Source organism: Sphaeramia orbicularis, chromosome 12 (genome assembly GCF_902148855.1).
Source record: "Sphaeramia orbicularis chromosome 12, fSphaOr1.1, whole genome shotgun sequence".
Classification (NCBI taxonomy): Eukaryota; Metazoa; Chordata; class Actinopteri; order Kurtiformes; family Apogonidae; genus Sphaeramia; species Sphaeramia orbicularis.
This window is the reverse complement of record NC_043968.1, coordinates 22,113,303-22,140,144: the sequence shown is the minus strand read 5'-3', so window position 1 is coordinate 22,140,144 and position 26,842 is coordinate 22,113,303. Positions and strand designations below refer to the sequence as shown.

The 26,842-nt window shown below is 38.8% G+C and overlaps 1 protein-coding gene across 1 annotated transcript in view; it reads left to right on the top strand.

The window, feature by feature from the left end:
* Positions 1-26,229, top strand: part of scube1 (signal peptide, CUB domain, EGF-like 1) — an 87,840-nt gene extending 61,611 nt beyond the window's left edge. The window contains 15 exon segments of the mRNA XM_030149886.1: positions 8,656-8,778; positions 11,856-11,972; positions 13,047-13,169; positions 13,294-13,413; positions 14,617-14,715; positions 16,520-16,636; positions 17,236-17,394; positions 17,573-17,776; positions 17,861-18,022; positions 19,195-19,362; positions 20,122-20,283; positions 20,391-20,588; positions 20,877-21,029; positions 21,157-21,236; positions 22,021-26,229. Coding sequence (XP_030005746.1) covers positions 8,656-8,778; positions 11,856-11,972; positions 13,047-13,169; positions 13,294-13,413; positions 14,617-14,715; positions 16,520-16,636; positions 17,236-17,394; positions 17,573-17,776; positions 17,861-18,022; positions 19,195-19,362; positions 20,122-20,283; positions 20,391-20,588; positions 20,877-21,029; positions 21,157-21,236; positions 22,021-22,173 — 2,138 coding nt within the window. The 3' untranslated portion in view covers positions 22,174-26,229.
* The last annotated feature ends 613 nt before the right edge of the window (positions 26,230-26,842 follow it).

Sequence of the window (26,842 nt, the reverse complement as noted above, 5' to 3'; positions counted from 1 at the left end):
GTGCCACTAAATTGCTTGATAGAAACAGACAGCTCTCTCTTCATCTCTTTCTCTCTCTCTATGTCTGTGTCTACCTCACTCTAAAGCCAAGGGGATGTGCCCTGTCGTGCCTGTCTATCATAATCATTTCAATATAAACTATGTAGGGCATGTTTAAAACCCACCAGTCTGATAAACACCCTTTCATCTGCGCTGACAGATGAGGTGGTTCGACCTCTCACGATGACAGACACGCCAACTGGAGGAGGCGGTTCATCACAGGGCTCTCGTGCCGACAACTGGGTGAGAGAGGGAGAGAAGGAAAAAGAGAGAGGGAGTAAAGAAGGATTTTTTTGAACAGTTTCCAGATGTTTGATTAGAAGGTGCACGTTGGACGTTACATGAGTTACTGTATATGTGTATGCGTTTTCCATGTGTGCTTCTGTTTCTGTGGGTTAATTAACACACATTTAGGTTGCATGTGAATGTATAGAATCTCATGGAACGCTGGAGGTGTGTGTATGTATGTGTGTGTTTCTGAAGATAGCGTGTGGTCGGTGTACTGTGCTGTACAGTACATGGTGTGTATTGGCACCTGAGACACGTCCCCACTGGCCTGCATTCCTCATCAACCAAAAAGAAAAAAACTGAAACACACATACACACACAAAACTGATCATATTAGCTATCTATCACTGCTAGAAATGTTATAATTGGTAACAGATTACTGTTAACATGCATAAAAGTAATACTGTTTTATTTATTTCGTCAAAGTTATGTAACATGTCACAGTTGATTATATTTTCATTACTTGTTTCATGTTTTTAAACTGGGCAGTAAACCCGGAACATTAAAACTATGCACTGTAAACCTCACAATACACAATACACAATAGTATTTGACACTTACTACTGTTAAAGAATTATTCATATTTATTTATTGTTGAATTTGTGTTCTTAACCGATAACATGTTCTCCTGCCTTGGTGTGTTCATATGCCAGGTATGGCAGACTCAGGGTACCTAGGGTCAATGTAAACTCAGGTGATTCCTCTTCGTCTATGTGTCTCTTCATCTGTCTGCTCAAGTACTAGTTCACAGTTATTTTTATTTCTCTTATGTTGCGATCATTGCTCTTGCTCTAACTAGATGTATTTATGCTAGTACACTTGCTCTAAATAACCTGTATTGAGAAGAAGCTGCAGGTCAGTTGTCCCCTTCCGCATCCACACTGGGACATGCACATTGAGCCACTGCTTTGCAGTCTTCATCACCTTACTTGACTGCAGCCTGGACAGCAGTCCACACTCCAAACTGTCCAAACACAGAGCCCAGATCACTGGCTGTTTTATTGTTGTGTAAAATGGAGAGTTTCCCTTGGCCCACATGCATCCCTGGAGTGTTTGTTATTAAACAGAATGGAGAGCTGGGGTCGTTTAATACCTGAATAAATACACGCTGCCTCCCAGGCCTGATGTCTGTCCTCTCCACCAGCAACACCCTGCGCAGAAAACTAGATCCACTGTACTCTATCTGTAATTATTTGTAGAGGTTCGGGTTTCCACAAATGTATTCCATTTAATTGCTTTTTACTGCAAATATTTGGTAAAACTACACAGTACCTCTCCACTGTGTGCAGCTTGTACCCTGGAGGTATGGAGCCGCACATTCCTACAAGCTCACCTAACTGAGGTTTAAGAGACAACAAAAGTTATTATTTGTGGTCAGTTTGTTTCAACCTGTGTTTGCCAGCTAACACTTTGCACCATAGTGGTTGTTTTTGTCTTTCAAGAAGTTTAAAGAACAGACCACTGTGTTACGTAACAATGCCCCACCAAGGGACCCTGCACAGGACCTTTGGATGCAGGGGTCAGAGGTGAGGAATGACTCTTCACTTACTCTGGTCTCATTGGTGCAGGTCTGTCTCAGGCTGCAGCACAGATCAATCACATTTCTAAATCAGGCAGCTGAGCCCTGTAGCATCATCAGGGGCTCTTCTGGAGCCGGGTTTCTCAATACAAACACTGGACTTCTCAAACACAGGCGTGGGGGTGGATGGCTTGTTTCCTTTGGCCCAGGTAGATGTTAGCAAGCCTTCTCATTTGGCCCTTGGCCTCATATGCAGCCAGCACAGTGTCTGTGAAGAGTCCGCTTCCAAAATATCTACCCTGGACCAAAAATCCATTCCCTGAAGGTGACCATTCAACCAGCAACAGATTCTGTTGAAATTCCATTGTGTAGAAACCTATCATTTAGGTTACCAAGAATTAGCCTCTCATAGTAGCAGAAGATGTTTTCTTAACCAGTGCAGACAGGCTAATAAGATATTTGTTATCGATGAATGAGTGTCACACATGACTTTTTCTGCACAGTATTGAATTCACAATTGCAAAGAATGATTTTCTCCAAATTTGTCATGTCCAGCTATCTCCCATAACTGTTAAATTACAATGATATTACTGTGCAACACATTAAACCACTGTGCTCCAGCAGTTTATGAATAAACTAGGAATTTGACACAAATACTTTATAATGTATGAATTATGCATTTATATTTTCCTTTCCCTTGTTAGTGGCATATTCTTAACTTTATTCTGTCTTTTTTTTCCTGAGTCTACCTGTCAAATTTCTGTGGCTTGTTGGCCTGTGTCCTGCATATAGTAATTGTCTGGTTGTACTGATTTTACAGGGCATTTCCTGATGCTTATTGTAAACTCTCTGATTATCTGTGCACACGTTTTAAGATCAAACTCAGTTCATCAACATACTCATGTGAGTAAGTACAGATATGTCTTCATGAATCCTACCTAGGTACATGATTCATCTTTTTTTCTCTCTTTTGCTCTCTACATAAGAGAAAAATAAAACATCCATGAATGAGGCACAGTGAGATTTTAATTTCAGAATTGTGAGATGCCAGTAAAAACACTTATGTGACGTGACTTAATGTCAGACTTGACAGTAATCCTACCGTAGATTACAAAACCATCTGTGTCTTAACAGGTCTGTAAAGTTTTGGAGACATAAATGTGATCAGACGCCAGATAAAATGGACACACTGAAGCTGATTTTTTTCCCCAATAATTAAGGCAAAGATACATTTAAATTAATTCTGAATATTAACAAGTGAGTGGTGTGACTTGCAAAAACAAAGCATGTCAGATATTTTCATTTAAAAACGTATATTAGATTAGCCATGGTAGCAGTTTTCAGTGTTCTCTCCTCTTTACAATAATTGTGTGAGTGTACAACAGAGTTAATACAGTGTGGTTTAATGTTTTCATTAAAAATTCTTAAACATCATGTTCTTAAATTATTTCCTGGTAACATTTTTTAAACTTTCTTTTTATAGTCTCACAACTTTCATTAATTATGTTCAATTGGAAATACACTGCGTTTGCCAGCAATTCTACATCTTTATTTTGGTTGTTAAAGTGGTCTTAAATCCATGTCCAAGTAGCTTTAAAACAGCCCTGAAAAGTACAACATTTAGCTTTTTTGAAACCTGTACGATGTGTGTCAGGCAGTAGTGGATGATCAGTCAGCCAGTCTGGTACAGCTCAGAGATATTCAGAGGCACAGCACCTGGCCAAGGACGGAACTATTGATTGAAGGCCAGAGAGATATTGATTGTGTTGAGTAAATGTCAGAGATGGATCCCAGGAGAAAGGCTTTGTGTGTACAAACCTCATCAAATCACATGTAGTGAAAGTGACAAATTACTCCTCTCACAGGGAGAGACATTTGCAGAGGAAACATTGAAGTGAGACACAAAACATCATCCATGTGTCTGTTTGGTTCAACATTTCTCCTCATTCATCTGTGCTGTTCATGTGCAGTGCATTGTCATGTGTTAATTAGGAGTGTCCTCATTACAAATGGCTGCAGCAGGAAGGCCTCTGGCCACCCAGATGTTAGTATGCGAACGCTCATGTCAATAAACAGATTTAAATTTTTTACCACTTGCAAAGCATTTTATCTCTATTTATTCAGACAGTCTGTACTTTCTCCAAGACAATAAGTTGCAAGGAAGACTTGACAATTGTGTCATCAGAAGGTAATCAGTTGCGTTTAAAATAATAATTGTTTAAATAAGAACATAGTACATACTGAAGCAAAATACTCTGGCTCCTTTAGAATTCTGTTTAACCCCTGTGCTGTCTTGCCTTTATCTGTCGTCTTTCTCTTCTCTCCAAACTCACACTTTATCATTTCAAGATGTGCAGAGGCTTAATGTATTTATTTAAGCTCAAAGCTTATTTAAGCCCCATTAAATGTAATTATATACCCCATTATAAAGCTCAGCTGTCCCCAGAGTGGCCATTAAGTGTGGGTAGATGCAGTGGTTCTGCCAGTGTTTGTGGCTGCCAGAATAATTACGAAGCTGTGTCTGTCTGCACTGGGTAGACCCAGGGTGGTATCCACTGTTTTTACATAGGCATTAGAGCGGAGCCGACGTGGGCAGAGGGGGAATGTTAAGGAATGATGTGTGTTTTTCTCAGTTTGTGTGTTTGTCTTATTTGAAAACGTGCTTGATTGGATGCAGAATGCAGATCTCCTCTCTGTAACTCTTTTCCTCAGGGAGGTTCTATGCATTAATTTTTTGTTAATTTGGCAATCTACCTCATTAAGGAAATGATAATCATTTCATTTTCCCTCATTGAAAATCTTTTCATTTCAAGGTTGGGAAGTATTGTGGCGAGGGAAACTTGGAACTGGTTGGTTTCACAGATATAGATCAGCCCTAAACATGTCCAGAGAAGACCAATCAAACGGCTGTGATTGGTATGAAATCCTTTTGTTGCAGCCAGAACTGCAGGCTTGAAGTAACAGTATGAGATATGAAAACCCTAATAAGATTGTTAAAAAAAAAAAGTCAATAAGGAAGACAGAAGGAGAGGAGTTGCTACTGACAAGGAGTGTAGAACAAAAAGAAACTGAAAGCACCCAATGATTCTAAATGCACCTCTCCTGGCATGACAACACTGAAGTGTGCCAGTGTGCATTTACCTGTTTTGCTTTCCTTTAAAACCCAGAGCCTCATTCTGTTACCAGGAGCCATGGGGAAATCCGTTTTAGTTGTGCCAGATGGAGGGACAATCCCTTTAAAAGGCCGCTGACAGGGCACAGCGGGACACACACTTTACTACATTTTTACTGTGGCGTGCAGCCAGCTCGTTGTGGATTCCTGTCTCAGCTCCATATTTAGATGAAGAGTTCATTCAGCAGAAGCTCCCTGAGGATACAGAGGAAGAGGATCAGGCCAGGGAGGCCTTAGTGTGCCCTGATGGAAAAACACAGTGGCTGACTTATAAGGGCTCCTATCACGAAAAAGAGTTGGTTGGGACTCTCCACACTCTCTCCACCTCCCCTTGACCTGGATTTTAAACATGTTTGAATGGATCAAAGTACATAATACAGCATCCTCATTCTCATTGTTTAACTTTGCAAAGTTGTGTGTGCTTTACCTTATTGTAAATAGGATGTGTGGACCTGTAATGCATTTTTCCTACATCATTTGAATCATTTTGTAAATCATTTTTGTGTTAAATATATGGCACAGAGATTCAGAAAATTTCTGTTTTGTTCTTTTTTTTTCCCTGTAAGGAATGGACTTCTTCAGGAGTTACCGGTCTTCATTTGTACTTTTTTCTGCTTAATTTGACATTTAAAAAGCTGTGAGAATTATGCACAAAAATGTTAATACTAAGGGTGCTGCATATTTGAAAAGTTCACTGTCATTTATTTTTTGTCGACAGATACTGCCTTGCACTGCAATGTCCATGTAGCAACTGAAACATTTTGTTTCATTTTTTGTGGTTATGTCTGTGGAGCTTGGAACGTGAACTCAATTAAAAGGTTGTGTTGTTGATGTAAGTTTATTGTAATTTGAAGAACAAGACACAACATGCTTACTTAATTACAAACCACAATATTTCCATAAATTTAACCAGACTGCTTAAACTGGATAAGCCATCACGTGCTATACTCACGCTTCGAATCTTTCTTCCTGCACATTAAAAAAAAAAAAAAATCAGAGAAAGGCTCAACATTTGATTCCAAGTTAGGCAAACAAACTTATTTTTACATCATGCTCTCTCAAGACATTAAAGTCATAGTAGCAGCAGTATGTCCATGTACCTCACCACTAGATGGAACGTGAATGAAATGCAAGGTCCATAAGATTTTCTTTATTCAGTGAAATGAGCTTAGTTTAGTCAATGTAACTTCTAAGCATAAGTAAAAAAAATATATACATTTATTAGGTTATTAATAGCTTTATCTTTATTAGATTGTTAGACGCCCAACATTGACATCACATTATAATTTTTTTTTTTTTTTTTTACGAATTCACAGAACACAGGATTGAAGTGTTGTAAGGGTCATGGAAACATAACATTGAAAATAAAATCTGTAAATAGCATGAAGCCCATTTTACAATGGACTTCAAGAGATTCTTATAAAGCAAATTACAAGTTAAACTATGACACGGTATTGTTTTTGTAGCATTGTGAGAAAAGTTCATCTGGTGTCATAGTCCTGTTGGTTTAAATATGGATGTGGTTGTATCCCCTCATTACCTGTTTGTAACTTCATATGCCATTTCTTCATCTTTTCTTCTTTTCTACAGTTCTTCCTTCTTCCAACCCCTTTATTTTTTTTATTTTTTTATTTTTTTTGCAGATTTTCTTCAACCCATCTGTCTTTTTCCCACCTTTCTCCTCATCTTCTCCTTTCCTCCACCTTTTCTCCTCCCTTCCTGCCTCTTCAATTTCTCTGTGGTGTCTTGCTCGACTTATTCCTTGGCTCAAGGGCTTAAGTGTTAATCCTTCACAGTTTTCATCATTTAAGGCACCAATCAAAAAAGGCTTAGCCTGTGTAATCTGCCAGACTATTGTCCCCTCTCCCTCCTCCTCTCCTCCTCCTCCTTTTCCTTGTCCTTCTACCTGTTCCTCTTTACAGCTCTCCCTTAACTTTCCTTCACATTCTTCTTCTCTACTCCCTTTCCATAGAAACAGCCGGTACAGTACATGGAAGTCTTCCATGAACTAGATGTTCTGTATTGAGTCACATTCTAATTATTATATGCTAAGAATAAGCTTTTACACATTGTTTAAAAAGTGAACTTAGTCTACAGTTAGAGTTCAAATGAGGACAGTGAAGCAAGGAAATAAAGTTGGACTGGTGTGAAATCAGATCTGCCAAGAGGTTTGTAGTTGGCACCAAATGTTGTACCTTGAGGGCGACTGCATTCACCTTATTATTTCAGTATTAGTGGTTCTGAATCTCTGCACCCCACCTGCACTGCAGCTCAGGTGTCCAGATTTTATTTCACATGGATTCATCACGTCAGTTTCTCCCAGGACCACAAGCCTTTTTCATACTTTCTGTATAACAATAACAACCTGACTGATGTTGTCTTTTATTTTTACATGGTACATGGTTCATATATTCATAATATATCATCAGAACAGTTACAAATTGGAGATTAATTAGATGAATGAGTGGACAAGAATTTGGACATGTGATTTTTATTGACTTATATATAAACTAGAAGCACTCGGAGAGCGCAGACCTCCGCCAAGGCAGATCAGTGGGCCCCCTTTGCACCCTCCTCCCAATCACCACCAAAATTTAATCATTTGTTCCTTGTGCCAGTATCAACATTTCCTGAAATTTTCATCCAAATCTGTCCATAACTTTTTTAGTTATCTTGCACACAGACAGACAGTCCGACAAACAGACAGACAAACCAACATAGGCAAAAACATAACCTTCTTGGTGGAGGTAAAAGTACTCTTCTTTGATTTTGAGTGAAACAGATATCTGCTGTTTCTCTTTCCCTTCTCTTATTTATTTTTCTAAATCCAACTTAGTGCTATGGTACCTCAAAAGATTTTTTTTTTTTTTTTTTACATGTGTTGCTCATATTTGTGCATTTAAAAATGTATACCTTATATTTTTCCTCTAAGACATGTCTGAAAAAGGTAGTCATCACCTTTTGTCTTTTCTTTTCTTGCCTGTCTGGAAATCTGGAAACCACAAACAAATGTGGAATTATCTTTTCACAGTCAAACAAAATTAAAAGCTTTGCAAAACTTTGGCGCTGTCTATGTCACCTCAATTGACCAGTCACTGGTCATTTAAAGAAATGATTGCCTTAGTGTCTAACTTTACCAAGAGTGTTCTGTCTATAAGGTTAAGATCACTTATGGCAGACTCTTGTGTCTTAGTCATGTCTCCCCTCTAGACTCTGGCTGCCCACTCTCTCTCCCAGCAGCTATAGCCACATTAGTTCCAGGTGAGTAGTGTATCATGGGATGTCAGTTAGACTTCAATGAACAAGCCCCAAATTAAAACTCCAGAGACTGAGCCAAACTGCAGGTATATCACTATATGCAAAAAAGATTGCAGCTTGTTTGGATTGAGCAGAAAATAAAGAACTGTGAAGAACTACAGTAATGTGCACATTAACAACATCACAAACGAAAGGCAGGTTGTCTCATAAGAATATTTTGTACTGTGTAATGGCAACATGTGTTTTTACACGAGGGTAGTTGAGTGTTCTTCTCACCACAGTGTTGGCACCATGTTTAAAATAATGTAACCAACCACTGATCTGTTTGCACTTTTACTGGTCCTCTGATTGATGGCTTTTTTTCATTTTCTCCACCCAGACATTGATGAGTGCCAGGAGAACAACGGTGGCTGTGATCACTTCTGCCGTAACACAGTTGGCTCCTTTGAATGCAGCTGCCAGAAAGGCCACAAGCTGCTCACAGATGAACGGACATGCCAAGGTTAGTGACAGACAGCTGCCGACCACAGTGAACATCAAGTCTACACAAGCTCAGTCGCAACATTTGACTCTACTGAAGACTATCTTGAAGATTTCCCTGATAAAAGTCAAACTCATACTCGGTGTATGACTAACAGTTTAATGATGCACATAAAAAATACATGTCTTAAATGATTGGGACATTGATATTTGTATGTCAATAAATTCAAGCTTTGGAGCAAGCTTGCATCCTTGCAGAACTCAGATGAGAAAATCAATATCAATCTGATCTCTTTGTCTAGTCCGGGGATCCTGTGAATCTCACAGGGCATTAGTGTTTGTGCAAGTAAAATATAAGATCCATATTTTAGGCTCTATTCTCTGTGGTAAGATAGTACTTTACTATTGATGTCCCAGCTGATTCCGTGCAGGTATGTTCATGAATGCAGGACCATGCCTTTAGCTGAGAATGTGTTAATATGAAAATCTGCTAATGCATGCAAATTTGTGGGAAAAGTCAAAACAATCTACATCTTGTTGCTGCAGTGTACCAAGTTTCCTGGGCTGGGTGTGTAGTGTGCATGCAGAAGCATCTTTGTAATCAGTGGTTATGTTTGTATGACCAAAGGCAGATTCCTTGTTACAAGTACCGGCAAGCAAGACAGGAGAGCAGACAAACACAAAAGATTTTTTTATCAATAACAAAACCCTGAGGTGCTTCTATTCCAGGTCCAAAATCACCAAAAAGTGAGTACATGTTGTATATCAGTAGTTCTGCTTTAATGATGTGGTATTGAGTGCTTTTAGCCACATCACAGCATCAGTGCCTTATTCTGACACACCTTTGCCATTTTACTGTGCCAGCAGATAGCTGCCAGGTTTGTCCTGTCCACTGACATCTGGCCTGCTGAGCTTCAGCATAACCTTCATATTAAATACAGTGTTTTATTTGTTGGCTGTTTGTGTGCAAGGGAACTTTTCCACAGAAAAAGCTCCTGGTCATACACCACATGCCAGTGTTAGAGCATCTGCCAGAATTGGGTAAGAAACCTAGGCAGAAAGATTCATCATTTGCTGTGGTTGCATAAGCAGTTTCTGCGAATGACTCCTTCTCATCTAAATGTTTAGAAGCGCAGAAAGATAAATATGGGGAATGTTGTCAGTTTTTAGATAGATGTCAGTGATTACTGGCAAAACACTTGTTCATGACAGCGGGTGTGTCTCATACAGAAAAAAATGCACATAAACCAAACCAGGAACCAACATTTATTTTATATACCTTCCTTTTACATTAAACAGCTGTAGGCAGCTTCTGTGTGCCCGGCTCAGTTTATGTAAACTAAGCTACTTCAGGGCTACTTTGAAACAGGCAAGCTATTCCAAAGTCCTCTCATGGACAGTTGCCTGGAGTATTTACCCAGCCAACATCCAGGCCTTAACAACTTCCTCCACATGACAAACTCCATTATAACATGTCGTATTTTTAGCCCCTGTAAAGCCCTGTGGAACAGACTGAAATAAACCAGGTGAGCTTGAAAGGCTGGCCTCCATTCCTGATAGGTTAATAATATTTGGTGCAGGACAAGTATACATAAACACATGCACAGACAGGCGTGCACACTCATACACACACAGACATTGACGTAACGGTGAATGTGAGCTGTCTCAACCTCAGTCCGGTGAAGGTTTTCCAGGTTGGTTTATTAGAATGAGCTCTTGTCCTAGTTTTGCGAGCAAGTCATGTATTTGTTTACTATAATGTCCACTGTGATTAATGTGATGGATTCTTTAGTCCTTGTGTGCAATCTGTGCCTGTCCATAAATGACTTATTAAGAGTGCAACTTCTATAAACCACTCATCACACTGACATTTTCTTTTATCAGTGTAGAAGGACAAAACCTCACTGTGCGCTCATTAGACTCATTTGAACCATGATGGAACCAAGTTATAGCCAAGTTTTATATATATATATATATATATATATGTATATATATATATATATATATATATATATATATATATATATATATATATATATATATATATATATATATATATATATGTATATATGTATATATTTATATATATATATATATATATATATATATATATATATATATATATATATATATTTATATATATATTTATATATATATATATATGTATAAATTTATATATAAGATAAGATAACATAAGATAAGATAAGATATTCCTTTATTGATCCCACAATGGGGAAATTCACAGTGTTAACAGCAGCATAGAAACATACACATAGACATACACATTCATGTAAAACAGTCATATAAATTTGAATAAAAGAAAAAAGTGTTTAAAAAAGGAGAGTGCAAATATGCTTTGGTATGTAGTGCAATGGTTATAAATATAGAAATATATATGTATATATATATATATATATATATATATATATATATATATATATATATATATATATATATATATATATATATATATATTCAAATCCATATTTATATGGATTTGAATATATATATATATATATATATATATATATATATACAACATTAGATGGAATGGAGGGAGGGTTGTTATTACACCACATATGTGGTGATCTACCACATTAACTATATATATATATATATATATATATATATATATATATATATATATATATATATATATATATATATATACATATAGTTAATGTTGTAAAATGACCTTGTGTGCACTGTCAACAGGACAGCCACTGCATAATTTCTGGACTGATACAGCAATGCCTGATATTCAATGTGAAATACTACTTTATTTAATTATAAAAGTATATTATGTCACTGTCCTGGTTATTTATTGGATATGAATGTGAGAGCTCCCACACTATTAACTTTGTGTCACCATAGAGTCAGTGGTGGAACACTGTCACTACATTATTTATGGACAGAACAGTGGTGATCATCCAATCGTTGTCCCTTTTTGTTTTCAATTCCTTCATTGCAGTTAGAACATCCATCCATCCATCCATTTCCCAAACTGCGTAGTCCTTATGAGGGTTGCAGGAGTACCAGCTAATTACAGAACATATAAATAATATGTAACATTTCCCATGTATATCTGATTTCCCTCAGACATTGATGAGTGCTCCTTCGAGAGAACCTGCGACCACACCTGCATCAACTACCCCGGCAGCTTTGAGTGCTTGTGCAACAAAGGATACATCCTATATGGCCTCACTCACTGTGGAGGTGAGTGTTTGCTGCTGCACATTATAAATGAAATAACAGTGAACTGAAGTTGGTCATTTGTGTGTGAGAAAGTAGATCAAATGTGTGGTTGTGTACAAAGGGTCACTGAGCACATGCAGACTGTCACACCTCAGTTCGCCTGAATAAGTTTTCCTGTCACTATTTGTGTGTGATGTGTGATTGTGTTTCTGCATCCTTGGCTGTGTGAATGTTCTCATTGTGTGTTGGTTGGCCTGCTTGTTTGTGGGTGTTGCCAAGTCGGTTATATCTGTAGTAGCTGTGACTGTTGTGATTCTGGACTAATGTCATTGATGGAGTGGTGGTGGCACCATTAGGAGTTAAGGCTGCAGCTCGAGGGTGTATCTGCTGCCTCACTCCAACACTGCCATAACTCAAGTCAGAATTATACAATATATTCTGCATGTAGGTGAACTTATGCAAGTGATACTTGGAGCCATGTGTGTATTCTGACAGAAAATATACAATGTAAAGGTGCATGTCCCTGTGCATTGAGTTTGCATCATATGCTCTCATTCTTTTTCCATTAAACTTCTTCGTAGACTTTATCTTTCCTTAGCACAAAGATGCAAATTATTTTATTTTACAAAGGTATTCCTACATTTCTTAGCAACTGGCGCACTGCAGTCAATCTTAGCATTGAGCTGAGAAGGAAAGGTGCATTGGAAATAAGCAACAAATAATTCCTTAATTATCACTGTCATATTTAGATCTATGTAAATGTTTTATACATTTATATTTAACTGTCTTATGAAGAACATTTTTAAAAGCTTTAGCAACTTAGCAAAAAATACTCTTGTCAGCTGCCATTAAACAGCTATTAAAACCATCTTCAGATGGCTAATCCATCGGATAAAGGTATTTACAGATTTAAACCTCTGACGCCTTATCTGTAATTTATAATTCATCTACAAACAAGAGTTTCACTGATTTTAAAATCTCTATTTGTGTTGTCAGAACATCTCTTAGGCCTATAATCCAGAGCTTCTGTCTTCCTTGTAACAGAACAAATTTGCACACACGCTGATTGTAAGTTTCTCTGTGGTTGTGCTTCAGACATTGATGAGTGCAGCATCAACAATGGGAGCTGTGAGTACGGATGCATTAACACCCAGGGCAGCTACGAGTGTCTGTGTCCACCTGGACAGAAACTCCACTGGAACAAGAAGGACTGCATCGGTAAACACCAACTCTGTGTGTATGTCTGTGTTTGTCAGAATGGTGGATCCTCCTGAACACATGCGTGTGTGTATGTGTGTGTCCAGGTGGTTGTCATGGTGATGTGACTCTGTGTGTTCCTCAGAGGCGGTGAAATGTCTGCCGAATGGGAAGCCCGCGCCCAGAGCCCAGCTGACTTGCACCAAGAGCGGAGGGGCAGAGGTCTGCTCCTTATCCTGCCCCTCCAACGCCCTCTTCCTTGCAGGTGCATATGCATATACTTGTTTGAGAAGTTAATTTGAGCACAATATAACAGAATATACCTACAATTTGGAAATTATATTGATTAATTTTTCACCAAATATAGAAATGAATCAGTGTCTTTGAGGATTAATGATGCACTACTATGTTCACAAACAAATGTTTTTCCTGTTACCTAGTAAGTAACCATACATGTATTATATTGTATCGTAATTTTATTGTTTAAATCTAAGAGAGTTAATCAGGACTGACATTGATGCAATAAGTCACTAACACAAGTCAGTGTAGTTATATGTAGTAGGCATTGCTGCCCTCTGGTGGTAACAGTTATTAGTCACAGCTCTTGCACCTGGTTTTTTGATGCCACTGTTGCTTGATGAAGGCTCTCATACTTTTTATTGCTGTATTTGTCGACTCCTCGGGGGGCTCTCCATTCAGACTCATGTGTTTTTCACTCGTGAGACTTTCTTGGCTTCATACGTCCCGATACTTTGGCGGGCATCCGGCCTCTCCTCCTGCGATAGTACTTAACACACATCTGTAAATCGATTACATTCTTTGATCATGCCATATTTTCCATACTGTGGCCCTCACTCCGTTTGACTTGGCGGCTGCCGTGTGAGAATGATGGATAGCTCTGAGGCAAGAAGTGAAATATTTGTTTTTCTATCTTTTTGGAGTGTGTCTTAATTTTAGGGGGAGAGAGCCATGTAAATTCCTGTGGCTGAATGCAGTCAGGGCTCTTATTTAATCAACTGCTTTTATGACCTCTGAAGACTTCATCCCTCATTTCTTACTTGAAATGCGTCCTTGTGTGTGTTCATCCAGATAGAAAGACAGGATTCATAGATCTTTCACTCTGGCTTTAATTTCTCAATCAGGGTTTAGGTCACATGGCAGCTGATTTTCCTCCGGGACCACTGTCTCGCTCCTAAACACAAGCTGATAGTAAGGTCACAGCACATTTATAAAACTCTTTCTAGTCCTCACAACTGTGTCGTAGCCAAGTTAAACACACATGCTTCCATACCCATCCACACACATACAAATCAGATGTTAGGTGGAACAGAAGGTCCCGGTCACACAGTTCTTCAGACGAAATCAAAACTCTCAACCTCCCTCAGCTATCATCATCATGTTTGATTTCTCCTCCCTTAGTAATATCCCTCTGTTTGTGTCTATGTGTGTGTGTGTGTGTGTGTTACAGACTCTGAGAACAGCTACACACTGAGCTGCGGTGTGCCCGTCCAGCCGGGTAAAGCTCCTCAGAAGAGGAATGCCACTACTGCCTTACCATCCTGTGCCGGTACAGTAGGCAAAGCATGAGGGGAAACACAGCGCTTATTTAGGCCAGCTCTTCTCACCTTTGTGACACAGCTGGGTTTCAGTTCCAGTACCTTGTGTTACTTTGCTTTACCACCTACAGCACTGAAGAAAAAATAAGAGACCATTGCAAAATTATCACTTCCCCTGATTTTACCATTTATAAGTATGTGTTTGAGTAAAATGAACATTTTTGTTTTATTCTCTAAACTACCAACAACATTTCTCCCAAATTTCAAATAAAAATATTGTCATTTAGGGCATGTATTTGCAGAGCATGACACATGGCCATAGTAAAAAAAAAAATGCAGGTGTTTTCAGACCTCAAATAACGCAAGAAAACCAGTTCATACTGATTTCTGAACACAATACTAATGTTGTGACTTGGGAAAAGTTCAGACATCAATAATTGGTGGAATAACCCTTTTCAGTGACAGCTTTCTCTCTTCCATTGCTGTTGGATGACTTTATGCAGCTCCTGGCATTGCAATTCAAGCTCAGCAATGTTTAATGGTTTGTGACCATCCATCTTCCTCTTGATTATATTCCAGAAGTTTTCAAAGTGGGTTCAGGTCTGCAGATTGGGCTGGTCATGACAGGGTCTTCATCTGCTGGTCCTTCATCCACACCTTCTTTGACCTAGCTGAGGCCAGGAGCATTGTCCTGATAGAAAAACCAGTCTTCAGACTTTGGGAACACTGTCAGAGCAGAAGTCCAGTAGTTTTCAATAGTTTTTTTTTTAATTCCAATTACTTTTGCAGTACTAATAGTACTGTTTTTGCCTCTTGTAAGAAGATAGTGATGGCCACAGTAGTAGTGTTTATACTTCTCCTTCTTAAGTAAGATATGGATCAGGTGTTTATTAAGAAGAATAAGGTTTGCTTGTGTGGGAATTCAACAGACACAGGAATGGAATGGCTGTCATACATGCACACATGCTGATTTCAGAGGTAATTGCAATGGTCTCTTAATTTTTTCCAGAGCTGTATGTGAGACACCTGTAGGTCTGTGAGGTCTTTCTAGCCCACTTGAGATGATAAAGTGAGATTGAGATGATAAGTCAACTAAACTGAACTAAAAATGGAAGTTATATACATGCATACACTAACATATCTTAATATTATACAGCTGGCATCTTAAGGAAATCTCTACTAAACCACGTATCAAAAAAGTATATAAAAAATACACTATTGTGCAAGCGATGACGGGGTCCCCGCAGGGTCTTTAAAAGGCCTGAATTTATAAATCTGCATTTAATACCTTACAGGGTCTTTCAAAGGTATTAAATTTGATACGGTAGGTCTTTAGTTATGTTGCCATAAACTTGTTTGCTGTATTGTGTTTAAATGTGTCAAGGAAATGTCAAACCTGCATGTAACATTAGTCGACTCAGTTCCACCCGTTCCAACCCAACAATTTATATTGAAAATAGGAACCAATTATCACTAATTTTGCAGCCCCTGGTGGGAAATGACTTGGAACGGTGGGAACCAAGGCATTGGAGTAAATAAATACATTTTCTTAAATTGTAGGAGTCACGAATTTTTGCCAGTATGGCTGTGAAATAGGCTGTGAAATGGGCATTAAATTCTGTTCTAAGTAGTTTTAAAAGGTCTTAAAAAGTCTTAAATTTAACTTGTAGAAACCTATAGGAACCCTGTATGAAGACCAAAGTTCAGTTCTTTACTATGGGACCACAAAACATGGCAAATGTAAGAAGTTCTAGTACAGAATTATGGTTTGATGTTTGATGGATCTCTGCATCTTTGTGTTGTGTGTGATTAAAGACACGCTGGCCCCACCCATCAAACAGAAGGCCAGGTTTAAGATTAAAGATGCAAAGTGTCACCTGAGACCCCGTAACAAGGAGAAGCACAGAGACTCATCGAGGCAGAATCTCCAGGGTAAGAGAGAGCTGTCGTGGATCAGACACACACAGCCATTTATCAACCCATAAAGACACAGTGCTTCTTTTGTGGCAGTTCCCAAATTATGTTTTCCCTATATTTTCCCTTTCTTAAGTGATTTATTGTAAATTTGTTCTCTTTAGTTTGAGTTTTTTCCATGTAAATCATGTATTATTTATCAGAAACCAAGAAAACTGAAGAAATAGTGACTTTTTCAGTAAAATCTACCATTAACTGAACATAGAACAAGTGTGTCCATTTACTGTCATCAAGCCTACTCCATGGGTTTTACTGGTAAATCAATGTTGTAGAAGATGACGGTGTTTCCACATTCACTACTGAGCCTCTGAACGTCCGTATGGGTCATATCTGATGACCATGAAAAGATGACAAACTGCATTCCACACCAATTATTTACAAGTATTGATAGGATTAGTGGATCAACAGGTACTAAACGTTTTAAATCAGTAGTTGGTTTTGGTCGCCAGTGGCTGTTTGGGTCTTTATGGGTTAAGTAATGAAGTCTTAATTGAGTCTCTCCTCATCAGTCTCTCTTCAGCCGTTACCACTTTATTTCTGTGTTTTTCCACCTGAAGGAGGCCAGTTCCCCTGCACTGACGACTGTCAGGTAACCTTTGTCAACTTGAAGTGTGACTCATCCAAGAAACGCAGGCGAGGACGTAAATCTCCTTCAAAAGAGGTTTCTCACATTACAGCAGAGTTTGAGATGGAGATGAAGGAGGAGGAAGCCTCAGGTGAGATGTTCTCCACATGTATAAAGTCTACAATTTAATTGCATTACTGTATACCATATATATGTTACATTCCAATAGATTGGAATTAGATTGGATGGATAGATTTTTAACATTTAAAGTTATAGAAAGTGTATTGGAGGGTGTGAGTAATTATGATGAACACCAATTTTCATGTCAGACTCCTGCAATGTGGACTGTGTGAGGGAGAGGATGAAGCAGAAGCTGCAGAGCGCCATGCGTACACTCAGAAAGTCCATCAACAAGCAGCAGTTCTACATCCAGTTCTCTGGGACAGAGTACGAGGTGGCCCAGAAACCATCCAGGGTGCCAGAGGGTGCAGAGGCCTGCAGTACAGGACAAGTCCTCAGAGATGGAAAGTGTGGTAAGTGTGTTTTACTGCCTACTGGAATGATGCATTAGTGTCCTCTAATAAGGAGCAAGTACTCACCTGTGTCTTGGTCCTCAGTGAGTTGTGGTGTGGGGACGTTCTACAGTGGGGAGCAGGAGCAGTGTGTCCAGTGTCCTCCGGGTACATACCAGGACACAGTGGGCCAGCTGTCCTGTGAGCCGTGTCCAAGCACTGAAGGACAGGGCATCGCAGGCGCCAAGAATGTATCACAGTGCGGAGGTACGTCACCACAGAGCACACCAGAAAGCTCAGTCACATTAAACAGAAGACATCTGAAAAGAGGGGGCAGGCCCACATTGTGTCTAAATGAAACAGAGCTGACTCCTCTGTCCTGGCTGCTGATCTGCTGCAGAGACTTGGTCTCATTTTCTTTTTACTGGCCAAATAAATGTTGGCAATTTCTGATGGCTGAAACAAGGAACATTTCATTTTCCATGGTTAATATTAAAGTGAATGCTTTAGTAATAATCAAGTGAGGTCATGTTCACATAACACATTTAAAAGAAGAATTGCCCATATCCTGCACCTTCATCAGACAACGAGGAATGAAAAACTGGAAATACAAATAATAAACTAGAATAATTTAAAACGATTAAAGCCATTAATAGCAAATTAAAAGTATTTTGAACCATAACTATTTAATTAAAAAACAAGTAAAACCAAAGCATTATGAGAATCTATAAAGTGAATCATTTAAACGGTATACTGTACACAGATGTACGATGAGAAAAACCTGAAAGGCACTCTTAGATGAGATTTATGTACTAGTAAATACTGAATGTTGGCACCACCCTGTGGACATTTAAGGAACTGTGAATCTGAGCCACATCCACAAGAGAGCACCAAAGACCGCTGTTACATTCATACAGGATGTACGTACAGGGGTTGGACAAAATAATGGAAACACCTTAAAAAATCAACAAAATATAATTTAATATGGTGTAGGTCCGCCTTTTGCGGCAATTACAGCCTCAATTCTCCGAGGTATTGATTCATACAACTTGTGAATTGTTTCCAAAGGAATTTTAAGCCATTCTTCAGTTAGAATACCCTCCAACTCTTTTAGAGACAATGGCGGTGGAAATTGACGTCTTACTTGAATCTCTAAAACTGACCATAAATGCTCAATAATGTTGAGGTCTGGGGACTGTGCCAGCCATACGAGATGCTCAACTTCATTAGAATGTTCCTCATGCCATTCTTTAACAATTCTAGCTGTATGGATTGGGGTATTATCATCTTGAGGTGAAGGTGTTTCCATTATTTTGTTCAACCCCTGTATATGAATGTTTATCCTCTAATCCTATCCACAGAGTTACACATACAGACATGGATATCCAGGCAGAGGAGACAAAAACAATAATGAGATTTTCCCTATGTCTCGCTTTCAGGTCAGTGTCCGGCAGGTCATTTCTCTGCTGATGGATTCCGTCCATGTCAGGTGTGTCCGCTGGGCTCCTACCAGCCAGAACCAGGCCGAGTTCTCTGCTTCCCCTGTGGTGGGGGGCTCATGACCAAGTATGAAGGATCAGTCTCCTTCAGGGACTGTGAGGCCAAAGGTGAGGGTTTTTTGTACAAGTGTAGGCGTAGAAGTTCATAGCTTGACTGTGATGAGGGGTGAATGAATTGATGAGACTGCATGATTGTGGCTTTGAACTGGCTGACAGTCACTGTAACTCACCGACTTTCTCTGATCTGGCATTAATTGATCACATAAATGATGAACTTTTCACACTACCATCATCTGTTCATCAGTTCATGTGAGACACTGAGCTCTGGCTACTGTTGCACAACTTCTCTGTATACTATCTAATAAAACACGTTGCATTTGTTGCAACAGCCAAAACAACAGATGTTTATGTGAGGTGCACCATTATATTTTCTCCAGTCTAGAAGCCAATTTGCTGAACTTGCCATTATGCTAGCGTTTTGTTAAACCACTGCATTATGGCAGTAAAAATACAAAACCACTCCCAGCAAGTGTACAGTCAATGTTTGGAATTGTCTATCCATCTTTAAAGGTTGACATTCTTCTTGTGCGGGTTTCCAAACAGTTTATGGTAATTGAACTTCTTTGCTAATTGAACATTTGCTACACAAGTCATTTATCAGCAGTGTCAGTGTTAATGCTGCAGTACATCAGTGTGCAGATGTGAACGAGATCATAAAGTCATCTACACAGGGTTTAGTGGTGTGTTTGTATGCGTGCTTTGTAATTCATGAAAGCTATGACAGCTGTGTGATGCATCATGTATACAGCCTGCTCTTCCCAGTTTTATCTTCACTGACTTCATACTGTCCCTGCTCCTCCTCCTCAGTGCACTGTGCTCCCGGACATTACTACAACTCCAGCACCCACCGCTGTATCCGCTGCCCAGCAGGGACGTACCAGTCTGAGTTTGGGCAGAACTACTGCATCACCTGCCCTGGGAACACCACCACTGATTTCGACGGTGCCACAAACGTGTCCCATTGCAAAAGTATGGCTGCTCAATATTTACACTGAGCTGTAACTGTTATTAAATTCCAGGCTGCTGTTGTTTAGAAGTGCACTGAACTAAAGGTGTTTCTATTATTTTGTCGTCAGACCAGCTGTGTGGAGGAGAGCTTGGAGAGTACACAGGCTACATAGAGTCTCCGAACTACCCTGGAGATTACCCATCTAACGTGGACTGTGTGTGGACCATCAACCCACCACACAAGAGACGGATCCTCATCGTAGTACCAGAGATCTTCCTCCCCATTGAGGATGAGTGTGGAGACGTGCTGGTCATGAGGAAAAGCGGTACTGAGAGGCTTGAATTCAGCTCATTTCATTTTCATTTAAATATCAATGAATCACACAGATGCATTCCCTGCATTTTGATATTCTGCAAATTAGAGACTCGTATAAAGTCATTTTAAAAATGGACAAGCACTGTGTTTTCCGTAAGATTGTGCATGATTACTAATGTCAATGAGTCATGCAAGAATGGGGCTACTGATACAACTGATATTTTATTCAGCTGTAGTAGATCTAAACTCGCTGAATGCTACACACACTATATTAACTAGTGTTTGTGTCCTTCTCCAGCACAGCCCACCTCCATCACTACCTACGAGACATGTCAGACCTACGAACGGCCGATCGCCTTCACCTCTCGCTCCCGCAAGCTCTGGATCCAGTTTAAGTCCAATGAGGGAAACAGCGGCAAAGGCTTCCAGGTTCCATATGTCACCTATGACGGTGAGTCAGTCCAGACATCTTCAGCAGCAGTCTGCCACCTTCCCTCAGTCAACATGCCTAGAATCTGTGCTGTTCTAAAGCTGCTTTACTCCCTGATGTATCATCATTGCACCCTGCTGTTTTCTAGAGGACTACCAGCAACTGATAGAGGACATAGTGCGAGACGGCAGGCTCTACGCCTCCGAGAACCACCAGGAGATACTGAAGGTATCAACAGATGTGTCACATAGCCTCGGTGTGGAACATAGATAGATAATGTGATGCATGGACCTTGAGGACAAAAGTTATGGTCTTTTTGGTTGAGGGATGGATTTTTCAGTGCAACTTAACTAAGACCAACCTTATACTGAATGTATAAAAGTTATACAGAATAATCAGGTTAGTAATCAGATTTCTAAACAGTTTGTAAAGCATTAGGCTGTTATAATACATTATAATAAAAAGGCAACAATGATTGTTTGCTTTACAAATATTTAGTGCCTGTTTACCTTTATTGTTTAGCCTCACATGTTATATACTGAGTTATTTTTGTCTTCTTTAACAGCATTTATACATGTCTGTTTCATTTAATTTTAATTAGTGTGTCAAATCTAACCATCCTTAACATACTTTCATAAATAAAAATTTTAATTTGGTATCTTTAATTATGGCAAGTGAAATTGACAGATTCAGAAGGCTTTTGTAACATTATCTTTTTCACTTAATATGCCTCTATTTTACCTGTTCAACATGATATAGTGAACCTGAATGCATGAAAGCTGAGTTATAACTTATAGCAACTTAAAAAAAATTGTTATAATTGTTTATAAATTGTTTACTTAGAATTATCAAAGTAAGTTATTAGCATTTACAGCCTAATAACCTAATGATAAATCATTTATAAATCCTGATTTAAAAATGTATAGTGAAGTAGTAACTGCCATTTCTCCTCAGTGAGTTAAAAGTTCTTTTACTGTGGCTTGACTCACCTTGTTCGTCTGTGTCACAACAGGACAAGAAGCTGATAAAAGCTCTGTTCGATGTGCTGGCCCACCCTCAGAACTACTTCAGGTACACAGCGCAGGAGTCCAAAGAGATGTTCCCTCGCTCGTTCATCAAGCTGCTGCGTTCCAAAGTCACCAGGTTCCTGCGGCCGTACAAATAGACAGAACCTCGGCATCGTCCCACACATCCTGCATCATTCCAAATCCAGCAGCCTGAATATAAAACCCCTTGTCTACTCTTTCCCCGGCTCTCATGTTCTCTGACTAAATATCCTTGTTTCCTGTATTGTCTTAAATCCTTTTTGTCACATGATGCCTTTTCTCATCTTCCTTCTTTAACCAGTTATTCATCCTTGTTTGACACCTTTTCCTCCAGTTAGCACAGCTTCTTGTATAGGGTTTGACCGATGTGGGTGTATTAATATTTTTATAGCGTAGCAGAACATACCTGACATTTTATATGTATATAGTGTACGATTAAATTTCACTATTTTATACCAAACATATTTAACATGCACAAACACAGAGTTGTTTTTGTGTTTGGTAGAATGGTTCATTCCCCTGTATCTTATGTCAGTCAAGGTGCAATATCTTTCAGTATTATTGTTTCAGTGTAAAAACACACAGAACAGAAACATCATGTTGCAATGCACAGTGATATTTGATTTTTCATACACTGCGGACAAACATTTTCATTTCACATTAAGAAATCCAGCACATTTTTAAAGAATGAAGGTGAGTGGTTGATAGCAGCATTTTATAGTGTGATGTTATTTACTTTACATGTACATCAAACATTTTTTGTGACATAAATTTAGAAAAAAGAAAAAACATTGCATTGCTGTATATCTATTGCCATTGTACTGCAGCTTTTTGTCCTTCAGCTGGAAACGTATAAAGATACAGCATGTCGAACTACAATTCCAGGAGTTTCTTTTTAGATGACATTCCAAGTAGCATTTTTACTGATCTGTAAACGCTGATCGAGTCATTGAAGACGTGTTATTACATTTTATTCCCAGTACTAAATCAAAGGCCAGTATCAGCACACTAACATATCGGTCAAACCCTGTGTCCTCTTCCTCCTGATGTTTTCTGATCTGCACCTTCTCGATCAATCATTGTGAGACATCTCTTCCTCTCTCATGTTATTTTGCTCTGCTTTGGTGTCTGTGATGTTGTTTTGTTTTGTAATATTTATACTGAACATGTCAGAACTTGCAGAAGCCCATATCATAGACGTTTTAGATAGATACACAAAAGCAGAGGTGCATGTGTGTTCACATATATGTTTGTGTGGACATAATGGTGACAGAGTACATGATGTACCCTGCATTTCTTTATTGGCCCTGATGTGCACGAGACAGATGAAAAACAATTGGTGCACTTGAAATACATTTGAACCTGATTAATAAGTAATGTTAAAGTGGGGAAACCCAACCATTCCACCTCAGTGGGTGCTTTATCCTTTGGAGCACAGAGAAAGATTTCATGGGGTGAATCAGAAAGTCTATATGATCATTTTTTAATGAAAAAAAAAGATCTATAACAAGATGAGATAAACTACCTGCAAGTAACAGATTGTTACTTTAGAGAGAAATGTATGTGATGTAACTAATATTTGGAACTTTAATTGCACTTGAATTTTATATTGTAAACTGTAGGAAAAAAGATCTAAGTTACGTATTTGTTACATTTTTTGTGTTGTTTTGAAATGTACCACGTGTGGCGTAGAGGAGAGAAGACAGCTGTGTCTCCTATATTGCTCCCACTCCGTAGCTTGCAGTTACCCCAAAATCTCTCAGTTACAATAGCTACAAGCCCCGTTCACCCACAGAGTGAGCAAGACTTCATGTTCAAGCTTCAGCATCTCAAAACGTGAGACTTAAGCGCACAGAGAAAAGATGGTTTGTCAGTGGTTTCCACTGCCAGGTCCTGCTTTGTCTTTCTAAGATTTCTTATAGCTGCCAGAGAGAAGAAGCACCTCCATAAAGACTTGATGTATGATGGCACCTCATATACATGTTCCTTATAAACGACATAAAATATCCGTATTCATTCAGATGCAAACTGTCCATCAGATAGGAAGTATGGTGTGTATACTATGCTTTTCTTTTATAACCCAACTAAATGTTTCTGTGTCATTCCCATTGGTACTAATGAAATCATTAACTGCGTACTGAAGATGGACGCTATATCTGCACAATGTGACTGGAGTTGAAAAAACGTGTGCGGTGTGACTGGAGTGTTGTTCTGGAGGTGAACGTAGTGGCAGGGACACAGGTGGGAATGGAGGCTTCACAAACAGAAGGTCCGCTCCTGTCTGAGTGTCTGTGTGTCCATAGCACTTGCAGCTTCAACAGTAAGCCAGTGAACTTTATCTGTGTGTAGTGGTGTTCCCCTGAAAGACGATAAGACATGCATAAGGAAAATCCCTCATTGGCGGTAAAGATAGACATTTAACTCTTTTTAATGTAATGAAATGTGAAAGCTTTAAATCTTGTGCTGGGCACGAGGAAGATGAGGAGGTGTCAGTGCTGAGTTAGAACTTATCACAGCCCAACTTTGGATTTAAGGACCACACTTAGGTTCACGTTTTAGCCCATTTACTATTAATCTTATTTACTGCTGGGTGTTTTCCAAAGCATGAGATTTTAGATTTACTTCTTTCTTTCTTTCTTTCTTTCTTTCACTTTATTTGAGATAAACAATGATAAATAATAGCTGTGTTTTAAACTGCACTCTTTGGTGGGCCCTAGGAGATACTCACGTGTAAAATTAAACATGTTTGGCTGTTACGCAGAAGCCTGCAAAAAGCTAAACCTGAAAAAAGTAAGAGAAACCTAATGTCATCTCATGATTTATTGAATACGTTTTCATATAAGGATCATCTTTATTATGGTCTGGTCATCACAAACTGTCTATTTTGAGAGCAACTTAGCCACTGTCAGCAGAAGAGTCTTTTTTTTTTAAGGTATTACTTTCATTAATCATATTATTGTGCCTATGCCAGGTAATCCTTAAGTACCGGGCAACAGTAACAGTAGAACTTTTCAGTGACCAAACTCACATTATCTCACAACACTAGTATACTGCTGCCCATAAAGTTGGAATAAAATATGTTTACTTCTTCTCATGAAATAATTGTGACAATGTGGGACTCAGTATGTAATCATTACAACTGGTCACAGGTGATTATTGATCTGTATAAATAGGAATAAAAAGAGGAATGTGTCTGAAAACGAAATTATTCCAACTTTATGAGCAACATTGTAATAAGTAATTGCTTATTTTCTGAACTTTTTCACTTCGATTAAACACTTAAACATCAGCAGCCATGTTCTGGATGTTTTGCATCCTTGACCATATTCACAACATTAGGTCTGAAAATGTGAAATTTGACAACAATATTTATTATTATAGCATATCATAGCATATGTGCATCAAACCAATAGCTCAAAAGCATGCTTTGGAAAATGCAAGAGTATCGTCTGTAATAATGGGTTGGAGCATGTGAAACTACATGTATGGTCCTGCATAGCACTGAGATGGGATGTATTGGTCATACATATTCCAAAATAATGTTAAAAAAAAACAAGAAACACCCATGAAATATTGTCGAAAAAATGCTTCTACAGGCACTGGTCGATAATCACCCTCTAAAACCGAAACAAAACACTTAAGAAATGAACCCTAATGTAAATGCGATCTGATATAATGACCAAAATGAAAGCATACTGGTGTTAGGTATCGTTCCAAGGCGTTGCCAAAACAGCTGCCACACAGACATGTTATGGTACAGTCTACTTCCTGACGGAGGTGACACTGTTCAATATGAGTGTTATGGGAAAAAAAAAAAGATATGAAATGCTCTAAAATTTATGATTGACTTTTTTTCCTTGAGAATGTATTCTATTGTGAATGAGTGTGCATTGTGTGTTTATGGAAGAGTTTGACAAAGTGTGTGCAACAGGCATGTGTGTATGAGTGAGTGTGTGTTTTTGTGCTGGACGCCTGTGATGGAAAAAAGAGACTGTGTGTGTGTGTGTGTGTGTGTGTGTGTATGTACTTTAGTCCATTTTGTAGAGGAATAATTTTAACGTTTGTGTTAGTCGGTTGTACCCAAAGAGAGAAACTGTAACGCAGTGTTGTGCCATTGTTTGGTCCATGAAACTCCAGTACTGAACAGATTAAATAAAACAGTAGCAGAAACCAGACTCCCGCTGTCTCCTTTGTGTGTAAAACCTCTACATGTACGCTGAAACAGACTCAGAGAAGCCCTTGGAAACTCTCATATCTGCTCATTATATCTCTTATCTTTCCCTTAGATGTGACTGCATGTGCCGTTACACACAAGCAGCTCGAATCACGGAAAATTAAGCTGACACTGCTAATATTGCTCTAATCTTCAAGCGACACAATCTGAGCAGCAGATCTGGATGATACATCAGAAACACTCATCATCCACAGTGAGAGGATTTTTTTTTTTCCATGCCACATTTCTTAGCTGTATTTTAGTCAGCAGGCAGAGGGAAAGGAGAATTTAACATTTTATTTTGCAATTAAACCTTTAAAACCTCTCCGTAAGAACTTTCAAGGGCAAAATCTGAATAAGAAAGTAATGTCACAATATGGATGCTTACACTCATTCAGTTAAGTAGGATTTAATATCTATAACTGTGAGTTCTGCTGGTTGTTGTGTTCATTCTTATTGCCCCAGGTCTACAATTTTTTTTTTTCCATTAAATCTTTATTGAGTGAGGTAGAGTATACAAACAATGTATACAACAAGAAAATAACAAGTTTGCCATTGGGAATACACTACAATAC